Below are 16,177 nucleotides of genomic sequence, written 5' to 3' on the forward strand. Positions count from 1 at the left end.
TGGCTCTGGAGAATATGGTGCGAAACCTACGAACACCAGCAGTAGCACCAGCAGCATAACCAGTACCACCAGTACCATCGGCATCACCACCAACATCACCACCAACATCACCAGCTTCACCAACGAAAACATCCGCATTCCACGCCTCAACATCACACTCAGTACCTCAAACATCAACATCATACGCCCCATAGATACCAAGGAATATTAGTAATAATGAGTTAAGATGTATTGACTCATTCTTCCTGAAGAATTACATATGTATACTTTATATATATGGATTGGAACAATAATAAATCTTTTCATACTAAGCTATTACGTGTGAATCTTAACTAGTATGTACTACTTGATTAATTCATATCATTAATATGCTATGATGTACATCCTTCGTTAATGACTTAACAATCGTTAATCACTGCTTCAACACAACAAACTCCATTTCATAATAAATCAAGTGTATTACTCAAATACATGATTGATTGTATACTTTCATTTTCGATGTACTCGAAACATTCTAGAAAACATCATTCGTGCCTTATGAATTTCACAAGAATTCCACGAGCACCAACATCATATACTGAGGTATATCAATAACAATGAACGATGAAGTATTGATTCATAACTTCATTAGCGAAATATTTCGCGACAATTATGAAATCTCTAAGGTTTTGGAGATTATTTATTCTCGTTTCAACCGCAAATCAAATGAGTTTAATATTATATTAACTCATTAAATCTATATTATATCTGAAGAATACATATATGAACGTATATCTTCTCTTTTGTACAAACTGTTAATTGTGAAAATATTTTAATGGGTAGGTAATACCCGAGAAATATTTATATCTCACATTAATATGTTACATTGTACATTCTTCAAATTCTGATTCAATAATCAGTAACTATACTACTTACATCCACATATGTATCCGCTCACCAAAGAACAACCATTTTCATTCAAATCAAATTACATATTCTGAATTTGACATATCAGAATTCAAGTAAAGCTATAGCAGATGTTATCTTCCTAAAGATCACTACATTCATGAATTATATTCATTCGTATTCTATGATGAATTATCACATCAAACCACCAAAATTATCATTCATTACTTTTGAAATCAACAACGCCTATTCGTCAACCATTAGATCCATTGACGATTACAATCAGCGTTTAATCATCTAAAAATAAAATTTCTTGAAACCATCTCGGGTTGTCAATAAATGATTCAGATTCGTTAACCTTGAGAATGCTGACGAAGCAGCAAATGCTATAGATGTTCTTAAGGGCTAACAGTTTGATAATAAAGAATGGTACGTTGGAAAAGCCCAAAAGAAAATTTGGAACTGAAAAACGGATTGAGCTAACCATGGAGGAGACCAAGGACAAACACAAGGGCCAAACCCTATATTCAAAGAATCCAGGAAATTCTGAATCCGGTGAAATCTTTAGAGAATATCTTGCTCCAAAGTCATGTTAAAAGCTTGCGGAAAATTTTTCTTCATCAACTTTCGAACTTAGAAATTCAAAAATATCATCATAAATATCCTCTATATTTCGGAAGATATCTTCATAACAATTCATGTCCGCAATTAAGTATCTCTTTGCGATATCTTTATAAAGGAAACTGTTTTAGTTTCTATATTCTGTAAAATTCGAGTTTAAATTATAAATGCTTTGAAGAAGTGATTGGGAATTGAAGCATGAGTTAATATAATATAATGACGTCAGGCCAACGTGATTATATTACAGTAAGTCATGCTCAGTTTTTAATGGAAGATGATGATTCATAGATTTTATAATCATCATTTGCCATGTTACACGACTCTTACATTCTATTTAACCTCTAAACATATCAAGAAAATATTTTTCTTGATGATTCGGTCTTTTTCGGATATTCTGGTAATATGACAAATCAAATCGTGCTATTACCTTTCCTTTCTACTTTATATATTATGATCATTCGAAACTTCATACCTATGAATTCTGGACCATTACTCGCTTGACTTGAAGTCGGGAAGAAGAAACAAAAGCATAAAGCTCCGACATATAAGGGAAAATATAAAGCCCGATAACGACTCCGAAATTACAAACCGTGTATATCAATGAATATAGCAATATAAAGACACGGGATAATTAAAAACACTATAACCCCAAGAGCATAGTAGAAGTAAACAGATTCCTCTGGCGGTAAAAGAAAAAGAAGAATGACTGCATAGATGGTCAATATAATAACCAGGATCAGAACTGGATTAAGCATTTTCTTAATCTTTTGGAAGTTTGAATTGAGAAAGAAAGTATAGAAGTGGTGAAGATAATGAAACGAAAGAAGCTAATTTATAGCAAAATTCCAAACACATCAATCGAGGCAAATCACCGCATTTAATCAAATAAATCTCAAAATTTCGTAAATACCGGAGAATCAAATCTTATAGATTACGAAGATTTCCTTTAATTCCTTGAATTCCGGAAATCAATCGTGACTACGTCAAAAGTTAAGGCGAACATTTAATTTTCTCATTTCACTCTTTTATGATAGCTTCATTTATACTCTTCCTATAAACGAATCGTTTTATCCATATTATTCAATAGTGATAAAACTTTATTTTTCAACTTATATTCATCATTAAAATATTCTTGTTGTAAACAATGAAGATCTCTATCAAATTTCATGACTGTGATTTTCACGAATTCCTCTTTGTTTGTCTGCCCTAATATTGTGGCATAAAATGCTCAAGGTTTTAAATGAGCTCAATACTATTCATAATACATTTCATGTATCCAATTTACTGAAATGACTTGTATAACATCATCATTTTGAATGATCTTCGCATTAATGATAAAATGCACTTCGTTGAATAACCTATAGAAATCATGGAAGGAGAGGTCAAACAAACGCGTAAAAGCAATATACCTATCGTTAAAGTCCGTTGGAATTCGCGTAGAGGCCCCGAATATACCTGGGAACGCAAAGACCATATGAAACGGAAATATCCCCATCTCTTCTCAACTGCTGATGCAAACGAGGAAACTACCTAAAAACTTCGGGACGAAGTTTTCAATAACGGGGAGGTACTATAACGACCCTCATTTTTTCATTCTATATTTTTCCAATATTAAAAGCCCAAACAATATAATTAAAACTTAATGATTAAACTTTAATCAACAATTGTTAAGTGTTAAGAGTTAGAAAACATATTAATTAACTTTGTACAAAAATTGACAAGTTAATAAAAGATGAAAATAATAAACTGTTAGTCGACACTCACTGCTAATTAAAATTTATGCATTTATGTAATATTATAACTAATAACCTATAAGTAATAAATAAAAAGTGACATTTATATAAATAATAAAACAATTGGGAACTAAATATATACAAGTCATGAATTAGTAAAAAGAAAATAATACTTATCATGTAGTAAATGTAAAAATAATAATAATAATAATAATAGTAATAATAATGAGACTAAAAAAATCTTACATCCTTATGTTGACTAAAAATAAAGTGTAAACTAGTACATCCTTATGTTGACTAATTATAAACTAGTACCACCTATTGTTGACTAAAAATTATAAAACAAAATAAAATCATTAATTAGAACATCCTTATGTTGACTAACACTCTAATACTTGCACTATATAAACACCTAGTTTCTCATTCACAAATCACACCAAAATTCTCTCTCAAAAACAATCTCTCCCTCTCCCTCTCTTGTGGTATTCGGATCTTCAAGCTTGTTCTTCGTGTTCTTCAAGAATCTTCAAGGAGTTCTTCAAGATTTTCAAGGCTTTGATCTTTCATCTTCATCGTGTTCATCTTTTCTTTGTTAATTATCTTGAATCTTCAAAGGTATAACATAAACCCTAAACTATTTACATAAACTTTGATCTTTGATAATTCATATTCATATTATAAACTTGTTATTCATAAGTATATACATAAACACACCTAGATTTATATATACATATATACATGTAAAAAAAATATTTATATATATATATATATACATATATATACGAATTATATATACATATACATATTAAAACCTTAAACCCTAATTACACCTAAACTATAATTCTTAAACCCTAATTAATTAAACTCTAAACATTTATGAAACCCTAGGACATTAATTACTAAACCCTAGTTATTAATTACTACTTTAATTAACTAACCCTAATTAATGAAACCCTAATACTACTTATACTAGTACTTAACATGTATACACTATTACTATTACTAGCACCTATAACCTACTAATTATATTGTAGCACAAAAACATTTTGGGATATGTATTAGAGATGTATAGATCTTCGAACTTTCTTGACGAATGGTTTCTACGAGATTCTAGGCAGAGGGTTTGGATTTCCGATTTAAAGAGTCCTATGGCTCAAGCCCCTACATCTAAATTAGCCATTCGAAGGAAAAGGGGTGATTGGAAGCTTATCTAATACGGCAAGTATCCTAAAATGGAAACACTCATAAAAGTAGAAACTCTCTAGTCATAGAAACTTAGTAAAATAAGAAAATTTCTAAAAATAGAAACTTTATAAAAATAATAACTTACTAGGAATAGAAACTTAGTAAAACAAACTATACTTAAACACATACTTAAACTTAAACATGGGCAAAACACTTAACTACTCTTAAATGTCAATAGGTTGACTTTCCTGCTCACTCGTTCAACTCTCTATTCCGAGGAATAACTCTCTCTACTTACTAAGGTGAATTCATAGCCCCACTCTTTATTGCTAGCAAACTTATTTAATTTATTTGGGGTGAGACACATGCTGCTTTTACTATTTACAATTTAGACACAAGTACCAACTGCTAAAACTATGCTATACCCGGCTATGTCCGACTAAGTCCCTACAGTGATATTTTTAAGTGCTGCGGCATGCTTATTTATTGGGGGTAGGCCTATCGGGAGTAACGTCCCCGATACATTTGACCGTGATGTCTTTGTATTACTTAATAATGATTTAAACATGGTGATAAGGTACTGCCAACTTATCATCGGGGCAACAAAACAAACGTTTAGTCTAAAATATCACGAATCAGTACTACTTTTGGATCTGCGAGATCTACTTTTTGATCCTGCGGGAGATCAACTTTACAACTAAATCTTGTGGTCTAAAAACAACGATAACTACTTTTGTTAAACCTATGAACTTCACTCAACCTTTTTGGTTGACACTTTAGCATGTTTTGTCTCAGGTGCTGTTTGATTCAAGCTTTCTTATCTACTACTTATGTGATGCTACTTGGACTTAGGATCAAGAGATATCGCATTTATTACTTCTGCATATGAACAATTACTTTATCGTTATTTCCATTATTGTAACGACATTTCATTTTCCGCTGCGTACTCAATAAAGTTAAATTTTCTCATTTAGTATTGTTCTCGTATTATAATATGTTGGTTTATTTGATATTAGTAACGTTTCTTCCATACCCTATTGGGAGGACGTTACAGTTAACGAACGATCTACCTCCGTTAATCCCTGGAATAACGGTACCGTCGAAACGATACCGCTTCTTTGGCGGGGTAGAGGGTGGCTGCACGGGTGCCTCCTCAGGGTCCTCGTCGGAATCCTCGTCGCTGGAAAAGTCGGATGACGAGTCGTCGGAATCATCGGAAGGTGGATGTGCTCGGCCAGTAGTCATCAGTCGGTATCTGCTGGGTGGAATCGGCACGACACGTCAATCAGGTAGGCGTCTAGCCCAATGACCATGCTCATTCCAGAAAGGAACATCCCCATATTCCCCAGGAATCACAGCACCACCGGAATGGTGATGTGGCTCCGAGGGTCCTGGGATGAGTGGAGCTGGAATCTCCGGTAGATCCTCATGTCCGTCGGAGATGATCATTGGGTCAGGTGCATGGCTACTGGCTCCAGAGGACGAAGCGCCAGAGTCGCTGAAGGGCAAAGAGGACGGGATTTGTGTGTCGGCATCAGTAGCAGGCGAGGTGGCGGATGAGCCTGAGTCGCTCTCCAAAATGATAACGGGCGGGATATCTGACATCTGAACAAGGAAAAATAACTTTTTCCATGTCAGTAGGTCATAAAGCAAGCACGTATTAGGCAAAGTAACTACGACAGTCTAGATCATCTATAGCAGTAAGTAGCATGGCAATAATGACAAGTATCATGCAATCGAAAGCAGATAATAGCATGTAGTAGCGAAAGCAAGTAATAGTATACGGCATATAGCAGTAAAAGTAAGCAGCAGCATGCAGCAAGTTCCGCAGAAACAAGTAAACTAGCAAGTTGTAGATTAGTCCTATTAGTGAATCCTACTCGGTCCGGTCTAGACTCACTAATGCAACCTAATTCCCTACAACCAATGCTCTGATACCAAATGTGATGCCCCGTACAAAACCATTGTGTACGAATCATCAACAACAGGATCATTGCAAGGTCAAATACTATAAGCTGTTTCAAAAAGAGTTTGCATTCATGATAAAAGGTGACGTTTTAACCAACTTCAAATTTTTAACATCCGAAAGTATGCTTCTACGAATTGCAAGCAAAAATAATAGTACGTGACCCGTAGGTCGTTACAAATACATTGTTTCAAAAATAACATAGTTTGAATGCAAAATAAACGTTTCATGCGGTGACATCTCTAATAAGCGCAGCGGGTGTCTACAAAGCATGACTAGTACAGCGGAAGCAAGCAAACCTTAAGCACCTGAGAAAAACATGCTTAAAAACGTCAACACAAAGGTTGGTGAGCTATAGTTTAAGTATAACAATAATGTAAGGTAGGCCACGAGATTTCAGTGTTTCAAACAGCGTTTCAAAACAGTATGAAAAGTATATGTATAACCGTGGGCACTTGGTAACTAACTTAACGTAAATAACACCCCCTAAATGTACACTTGGCGAGTGCGTAAGTTTACGAAGTATTAAACACCCATTAAATGCTAGCGCTACTAGCCCGAGTGGGGATGTCAAACCCTATGGATCCATATCTAAGATTCGCGTTCACCGGTTCAAAGACCAATGACTAAACGTTATCGAGCTAAGGGGAAAGTTTATGCCGTTGTATAACCCACACATATATAAAGTTTAAGTACTCGTGCCTAGTATATAAAACGTAAAATGCGCATGTATTCCCAGTTCCCAAAATAGTTAAAGTAAAAAGGGATGCTATAACTCACAGTGGAAAGTAGTAAAAGTCGATACGCTGGAATAGTAAGCAAGTGGTTGGTCCGAAAGGTCCTCAACCTAAGTCAAAAGTTACTAAGTTAGTAAATCGTTCCTAAAGGTTTAAAAGTATGTAAATTAGGTCTTAAGTATCATCATCATTCATCATTAATCAAAAAGTGTAAAGTAAGTTTCAATCAAGAATAGAGTTTGAAATAAAGGCTGACTTCGTTCAGTCGCCACGACCTCTATACAAACTTAAATGAGGTGAGACCAGTGGCCATGGCTCCGTATATGAGTCCCCTAGAGGCTGACCAATTTCCAGAACTAAACTCATCTTCTTTGATCGTGGCGACGGTTTAAGTGCGAGTAGGTCAGAAATTTCAGCACAACGTTAAAAGGGTGTAGTGACTTTCGGATGGCCATAAATCCTAAACCGTAACTCGGATTAAGACGAGGTCTAAACAGAAAATCATCTACTCGAACCGAAATAGCTGGAAATCAACTTTTTCAGTAGCCCAGGTTACTGATCAGTTCCATAAAATAGTAAGTAAGGTGTTCCGGTGGGTTCTTGGTGCTTGATGCTCATCACGGTTCTCATCCTTGATGCGTATAGCTTCAAGTGTACAACTCGTTGATGTGTTTGCATCATCTTAACCAAGTTTTGACCATAATAACACTAGCGTAAGTCTAAGATATGTAGCACAACTCAATTAAGGGTTGTAAGTAGTTTGATGAACCAAAGTTACATCAAGATCTTAGATCCGACACATACATGAGTTATAAAAGTAATATTAAGCTACAATCTTGAAAGTAAACTAAATAATCAAGATCTTAATTTGTAGAACTTAGATCTTAGCTAGATCTTAAAGATCCTAGACTAGAAAGTCTAGATCTAGTGTTCTTAAGTTAGATCCTAAGTTACAAAACTTGGATCTTCACTTTAATGAAACCATAAGTTATGAAACAAAGATTTTCAACTAGTAACATGTATGTAAGCTTGTAAGCTCTTATTTACAACAAAATTAGAAGACCATAAGCTATAGAAGCTTAGATCCAACACAAGTATATGAAGTTGTAACTAGAAAGTTAAACCTCCATGTTCTTGAACTTATAAAGTTAACTTTTAGTTTCAAGAAATATGAGATCAAGATTAACTAGTAATACTTGACCAAATTAACAACATCACAACTTTAAAGTACTTACAAAAGAAAGAAAATAAACTAAATTTACAAGTAAAAGTTCATGGTTGTTCATACTTATAAAGATTCAAGCCAAGGCTTTGATCTTTAAGAAAGTAAACCTTAAGTTTACAATCATGAACACAAGTATAATTTTAAACTCATGAACTTTAAATCTTTAAAACATTAAGTGTAGAACCATAAACTAGAAAGTTTAGATTCTTGTTCTTGGTTCTTCATCAAACAAAAGATGAAAGTAACCAAGATTACATGAAGATACAAGTTAGAGAACTTGATCTTTAACAACAACAAACAACTACAAGTAATTGAACAACAAACAAGAACAAGTAAAAGAATGATGATGGTGGCGGTTTGGTAAAGGAAAAAGAAGAAAAAAGTAGTTCATATTACTTACAAGGTTGAGAGAAAAAAAGATGAGAGAAAGAGTGCAAGTAAGTGTGTGTGTGAAATGAAAGGAAACTAGTGAATAGGTAGCAAAACAAAATTGAAAAATGAACTCCTTCCTCCCCCATGTGAGCCGTCGGTTTTCATGGCCAAGAGAGGAAAGGTCAAGCTTCTACTTTCAAACATGGGGAGGTGGTGAGAGCTCAAATTGGTATTAAAGTTAAATGGTATGGGAAAGTGGTGTAAATATGCATGTAACTAGATTCCATTCACTAATTAATCTGGTTTAAGTCTTCATGAAATACTTGCATAAAAGTGGGCTCTTAATTAATCCATTAAGAGAAGTAGGGTGGGCTTCTAAGTCCATTAACATGATTCCAAGTCCAAGTAATCAACAAATTAAATAAACAAAGCCCAATTAATTATCTAGTTACATTAGTTAATTAAAAATGATCAATAACAATTAATCATGAACGTGAATAATATCCGAAATATTATTCGTGAAAAGCACGTGTGTCACAAAGACGAGTCGGGACATGTAAAGTCACGTACGGTAACAAGTAAATGTAATAAAATACATTCATTAAAGCGCAAGCATTAATAATAAATATTATTAATAAAAGATGGAAAAACTAGGGTCGTTACACCCCACAACTTGTAAACACGCTCCCAAACGTCCAAAGAGTGTTTACAAAGCAATAGGGTGTGGTCAACCGTCTCTATACTATCATCACATAGGGGACATCTCACATAGTTTAAATCAATACCACGATCATCAAGTTTAGTACATACCGGAAGATGTTGCAATCTAACTCTCCATACGAAGATTTCCACTTTTTGTGGAACTAGACGGTTTCTTAGAGATTCACGAATGAAAGGTCGAACATGAAGTATTCTGTCTCCTAAAATGGCAGTAAGCGCTTTTGAAGGAAAAAAATACCACCGTTGTCTAGCTTCCAATACCATGAGTCCGCCGCCCTCTTGTTCAATACGAAACCATTTAACAGATTATTAAGCTCCAATAATTCACCATTTGCGCGTCCTAGTGGAGATCGACACCAACTCCAATTGCCTCTGCAGTCGCTTCTTGTCCAGATTGCACGATCACACACTTTGTTGTTTTTTTCAATTTCAAGATGGTACAAGCGTGAGAATTTATCTTTCAAACAATCATCTAAAAACCAATGCTCTCCCCAGGAATGATTGCTTGCCCCATCTCCAACTTTCCTTCCAAATGAACTAAAGAAACGAATGCCATTATCTTTTGTATGATGTCTTGTACAAAGAATATTAGACCAAACACCCCTAGGGGTACCTGATCGGTTAGAATAGCCTACACGAACACCACCACGAGGATCATAAATGCTTTTAATGGATTTGACCCACAAAGAGTAGTTTTCGATTTAACCTCCACAACCATTTGCCAATCAAAGCTAATGTATTTTTAATTTAATTTAATTTAATTAAACAACATTCTTTTTAATATCCTCCTTACATATAAAACATAGCTACACACAAGTTTAATATATATAATTATATACTGTTGTATATGACATTGCTCATTCAAATATTATTAAGATCATGATTCTCAAACTTAATTATCATATCTCTTCACGTGTTTAAAGTATATTGGCTTATAAATTTTAATTAGTATAGGCGAAACAGAAAAACCTACTGAATACTTCAGGTCATATGCAAGTTACAATTTGCAATTAGCAAACACTTCTTGCGAACTGCGACTAGCAAGTAATTCTCGCCTACAAAAATCGCAATGGCCAAGAAATTTAGTCATTGCCGAGATTTTAGGTCTCGACCGAAAATGCTTAAATTGGGACCACAATTTTGCAGTGGTAACTGAAAATTACTCCACTAACAAATCGCAAGTTATTTCAGCGAAAATGCTTAAGTTGGGATAAATTCATCAATTTTTTTCCTTCACCGAAGCGGGGTTGACTTTTTCCGATAGTTATGAATATTATCGGAGTATTGTTTTTTATCTCTCAAGAAAAATAACATGATCCAACGAATATTTATTGGTAGTTAATCTTTTGTTCTTATTGATTAATGCTTTTCCTTATCCAACGTGTTGTTCCTTACACGTCTCTTCAGTGTTCAAGTATTTTTGTTAAGTGACTAAACAATTACTTTTTCATCCCAAATCTATATAATTTTTTTTTAAAGATATATTAATTTTATTGGCGACTTGACTGAGTGTTAGAGCCTAAAGTAATATTAAGGTAGGATTTAAAACCCTGTAAATTTGATTTTACCATTTTCATGGCGTCTCAATTTTATTTTATTTTTAAATTTTTTTTTTCTTACTTATTGGCCGGAGGTCCACTCGGAAGCAATCTCTCTATCCGTCGAATATAGAGAGGGGTGAGTTTCTCTACTTTTGAGAGTGTTTTTCACTCAGGGTGGAGAAATGACTTGTCTTTATTCTCGGATTAGGAGAAGGATTGTCTACATCTCACTTCCCCCATACACCACCTATGTGGTATTGGGTTTTGTTTGTTTGTTTTATATATTAATTTTATTTTCTACAGTAGTTTTTATCCATTTTCTAGTTTTAACCTTTTTTTTTTTTGTCTTTAATGCATAAAATATGAATTTAAAAGAACTTTACTTTTATTGTTTTTATCAACTCTAGATCTGCTCCCTGACGAGCCCCCTCCAGCCTACCCGCCCTCCCATTCTCTCTCATTTATTCAGCGAAAAAACTCCAAAACGTGGGCTCTTTCGCTCAAAGGTAATAAATGGACTTTTTTATGGACACAAACTATTAATTTGAAATTTCTTAAAAAGAATGGAATTTTTTTTTTAAAATAGTAATAATTTTTAACATGTTTACAGAACTAGAAAAATTAAAACGGGTTTTACAAATCTAGTAAAACCGGTGTTTGAAACACCGGGTTGCAACTTTTCACCCCAAACCGGTGTTTCAAACGCCGGTTTGGGTACACTTTTTTCGGATTGTCCCACGATCAGATGCTTTTATGCCACCCGTTTTCACCCTTTTCGTTGGATGTCTGACGAAATGACAAAAAGTACCCAAACCGGCGTTTGAAACACCGGTTTGGGGTGAAAAGTTGCAACCCGGTGTTTCAAACACCGGTTTTACTAGATTTGTAAAACCCATTTTAATTTTTCTAGTTCTGTAAATGGTGCTTCAATTATTACTATTTCAAAAAAAAATTCAAAAAGAATGATGGACAATAGAATTGAGACAAAAGGAATATAAAGGTATGTAATAAGTTATTAATCTATTCATATATCTAAAATCTAACTAGTTGCAACATTACAATGGTGTATGGCTTGTTTTTTCATGTCTATATTTCTCTCCCCAATTTCTAGCCTCAGCAATGGCCTTTGCTCTTTCATCCTCTTCTTCTTTGAACAAATCATCTTCATCATCACTCGAGTCTTGATTTTGATCACCATTTGTTTGCGGATCAGACAAAGATGCCACGACGCCCAACGCATCGACAACTTCACTCATGTCTGGCCGTTTTTCAAAATTATCGTTCAAGCACATCAATGCCACCTCGACGGCCTTTCTTACCGGTCTCTCCTTAAAACTCCCTTTCATTTTCGGATCCGCTAACTTCACATATCTCTTTTTGTTTCTCAACATTGGTTCTGCCTAAACAAATACAAGATACAAACAAATTAGTTAGCTATAAATAATGTGAGTAAATTCGTTTTGACTCAAAAATAAGCAAATACATGTTTATCTAAACATTAAAGACAGTTTTTTTGCGATTTTAAATAATCTTGATCACATGATAAGTTCTGAAACACAAATTCGAACGTAGTGTATAGAAAGGATGTACCCATTCGATAAGATATTGCCCTTCTTCCGTTGTTTTGTCTAATGCTTGTCGTCCGGTCACTAATTCCAAAAGAACAACTCCAAAGCTATACGTATCGGATTTAATGGTCAAGTGACCCGTGTACCCATACTCGGGTGCACAATACCCCATTGTGCCCATTACCCGAGTGGATACATATGATTTATCACCTAATGGCCCGAATTTAGCAAGACCCAAGTCTGAAATCTTGGGATGGTACCCTTCACCTAATAAGATATTAGCTGATTTCATGTCCCTGTAGATAATACGAGGTTCACAATGATTGTGCAAGTGTTCAAGACCTCTAGCCGTTCCTACTGCTATCTTCATCCTTGTATGCCAATCAAGTGGTTCCATATACGGTTCAGGATCTGCTCAAGAACAAAGCAGAACAAAATCATATGAAAACAATGTTGTCATCATGAGATGATCATATGTTAACAGGTAAATAAAATGAGATTTTCCATGTCTAGTCTACCACTTAGTAGTGGAGTATTTTACTCAGATGTACGTGGTCTAACCTGATTATTCCGTGACCGTTTCTGACCGTTTTCCAAGCCACCTCAGGATACATTGCTAGTGAGGTTTGAACTTAATACCTCTTGTTTAGGACCCCAACCACCACGGGGTATCTTAAGATACTTATGAGATGATCATAGGTGGCAAGTTCAAATCATTTACTCATGAATGGGTTGCATTTGGGTCAATTTTCTAACTGGTCAACTGGATTTTGGATAAGTAACAAAACAGCTTAAAGTAATGAGTCAAAAGATGCCCAATGTTTGTATTAATGTATAAATATCATGAGTAATTTTATTCGAAAATCGAAATCATTCCTGTAAGCATATAGTTTTCAAAGTATACATAACATACTAACTCTACATGACATATCTCTAAAAAACGGCCTGCCTATGTTGACCCATCACAAAATTTGCTCATTTTGATCTGAAGGTGTTTTATTAAAGATAAAACAATTTATTCTTCTAATTATACAGAACAAAAAACTAGTTGCTTGTTTTGACCTAGGCCAAAATCTTCTCGATTTGACCAGTTATTATTCTTATTAGAGCTAGTGTGCCCATAACAACAGTATGCAGTGGCGAGTCTACACCTTGTGAAGTGGGGTCCTATGACCTCATTAGTGTGAAATTTTCTTAATATACACTTCAAATTGTATAGGACACCACTAAATTTATTATAGGACCCCATGTATTTTAAAAATTTATGGTTTTTGTTTACGTAAACAACCACTAAAGTACCTTTCAAATATAATTAGTTTTGAAAAAAAATTTGGGACCCTGTTGGATTTCCATCCTAGATTCGCCACTGAAAGTATGTACGGGTTGAGCCAACTATACTTTTCTACATTGTTACCTAACTGTCTATTTTGCCACCTCTAAAAAAAAAGTAGAAAAGAGACCTACAATGTAGGTGTTGCTCCAAGGATCCTAATGGCATGAACTCGTAAACAAGAAGCTGCTTATCGTTCTCTGAGCAATATCCAATTAAAGTAACAATGTTCGGGTGACGCACAAGCGAAAGCATCGTGATTTCAACTTGAAACTCCTTGTTCCCTTGCAGCCCATTTTCACTTAGTTTTTTGACTGCCACAACCTAACCATGAGATATTCATATATATTAATATATATATATATATATATATATATATATATATATATATATATATATATATATATATATATATATATATATATATATATATATATATATATATATATATATATATATATATATATATATATAAAACATACATACCAAAAAATTGAAGATTATATAGAAAATGTTACTTGTTTCGTGGTTTTTAGCTTTCCCTTGTAAACTTCGCCAAACCCGCCTTCCCCAAGATAATTTTCACTCTTGAAATTCTTGGTAGCCTTTACGAGTTCTTGGTAACTGAATTTCCTTTGTTTATTTACTTCATTAACAACATGATCATCTTGCACTCTCGATTCGTGCTTGTTTGTTTTCGTTTCTGTCTTTACATCATCCACTTTTTGAACTGCATCTCAACACCACGGATTTAATCCGTAATCAAAAGGATGGAATTCAGCTTTATACTACTACATATGTTGTCAAAGCATTTTAACTTTCAATACATAACCTTTTTGAAAATTTATCCATTGTTTATCATATGAAATCGTTACACGAATATATTATTTCCTTGTTCAATCAATTTCTTAATTTTAACCAAAACTAACATGCATAATCTGTATCTCAAGTGAAAACAATATTCGAAAATATTAATCATTTCCCTGTTCAATCACTTTCAGTTATAACATTAATTCAAACCCAAAAAACTAATAAATTGTTAAATTTAAACGTAGAGGAGTTATTAAATTCGGAAATATACAAAGCAATAAAATTAAAGAAAAAGAAAGAAAGACATACATATAGACATAGAAGATATATATTGTGAGGAGACCTGAAGGACTGGTGGTAGCACCGGGTGGTTTAGACCTAGGTTGTTCCTCGGATACGACGTCGTTTTCAGGGTTGACTTTTCGACGACCGGGAAAACATAGACATAATCCCCCCATTTTGTTCCACCGATCATCGATTATCGACTTTAAACCCCATACTTTGAATTGCATTTTCAAAACCTATAATTTTCAATCGATAACATTCAACAACATATGAATTAGGGTACTTGCGATATTGTCAATGAAATTGTCTAATATTTATTTATTGGAAATTGAAAAAAACGGAACGAAAAAAAGGTTTTGTGAACGGTGGGAATGTATATATTTGTTGATGTTCATCATATTTCCCGCAATTGATCGTACGCTTAAATAGTTAAATCTTTTCTCATTGAGATATATTTTTAGTTTACCCCCTACACTTTAAAAACTTTGTATTTACAAATCAATCATTTACTTTTTGTCGATATCAAATTTATTCAACCCAACTGAAAATACGAACTCAAAATATTTTCGTAACTGAATAGTATAATTATATTCCGTATTAAATTGCCGACCTTAAAACATAAGTTCCTTATGTTTTTTTGAAAAGCAAGAATTTCATTCAAAATAATGCACAAGTACATACACTCGGAGAAGGCTAGAAGCCCATATCCGAATACAACAATACACACACGGGTTTGTGAGACAATCAAACCCTTTTACGACCCTATATAATGAATTACAATACTAAATGGATAGATACACATTAGGATTATTAAGCCAAGTAAGCCAATATAGATTTCTTCCACGCAAGCGGTGAGATATCCATTCGTAAGCTTTTACTTGGATTTCATTAAGTGCCACCGGAATATTCCAACATTTATCTCGAAAAACTTTGTTATTACGATTCTTTCAAATGTAGTATGCACACACCCATTCCATGACTTGCCAAATCAATCTCCCGATGTTAGACATTGAGGTTGGGGCATTCCTTTGAAGAATCTAATTAATACTAAGATTTGAGAAATTGCCCAACCCCCACCATCTAAAAACACGTTCCCAAAGTTCCATAGCGTGCTTACAAAAAATCAAGGCATGATCCACCGTTTCGACATCGTCATCGCATAGTGGACATCTAACACTATGTAAATCAATACACCGCTT

The 16,177-nt window shown here is 34.1% G+C and overlaps 1 protein-coding gene across 2 annotated transcripts; it reads right to left on the reverse strand.

Moving 5' to 3' along the window:
- Positions 1-12,018: 12,018 nt before the first annotated feature.
- On the reverse strand, positions 12,019-15,337 carry LOC139896235 (probable serine/threonine-protein kinase PBL7). 2 transcript variants are annotated; one of them, XM_071878826.1, is made up of 5 exons: positions 15,003-15,337; positions 14,402-14,613; positions 14,018-14,207; positions 12,576-12,964; positions 12,019-12,385 (listed from the first exon to the last, which is right to left on the reverse strand). In XM_071878826.1, the coding sequence occupies exons 1-5, from the start codon at positions 15,166-15,168 to the stop codon at positions 12,041-12,043; spliced, it is 1,302 nt and encodes a 433-aa protein (XP_071734927.1). In that variant the 5' UTR covers positions 15,169-15,337; the 3' UTR covers positions 12,019-12,040. The 2 variants fall into 2 exon arrangements, with proteins under 2 accessions (XP_071734927.1, XP_071734928.1); XM_071878827.1 differs by having other exon boundaries at positions 15,037-15,164.
- Positions 15,338-16,177: the final 840 nt, after the last annotated feature.

Source organism: Rutidosis leptorrhynchoides, chromosome 3 (genome assembly GCF_046630445.1).
Source record: "Rutidosis leptorrhynchoides isolate AG116_Rl617_1_P2 chromosome 3, CSIRO_AGI_Rlap_v1, whole genome shotgun sequence".
In the NCBI taxonomy this organism is placed as follows: domain Eukaryota; kingdom Viridiplantae; phylum Streptophyta; class Magnoliopsida; order Asterales; family Asteraceae; genus Rutidosis; species Rutidosis leptorrhynchoides.

What these genes read in the sequence shown, in the direction of transcription:
- LOC139896235 (XM_071878826.1), bottom strand. Translation starts at nt 15,168, where the DNA reads ATGATCGGTGGAACAAAATGGGGGGATTATGTCTATGTTTTCCCGGTC. An exon ending in TATATCTTCTATGTCTATAT is followed by an intron (nt 14,614 to 15,002) that starts GTATGTCTTTCT and finishes GTTGAGATGCAG; the next exon opens with TTCAAAAAGTGGATGATGTA. An exon ending in CTTGGAGCAACACCTACATT is followed by an intron (nt 12,965 to 14,017) that starts GTAGGTCTCTTT and finishes GTTCTTGAGCAG; the next exon opens with ATCCTGAACCGTATATGGAA.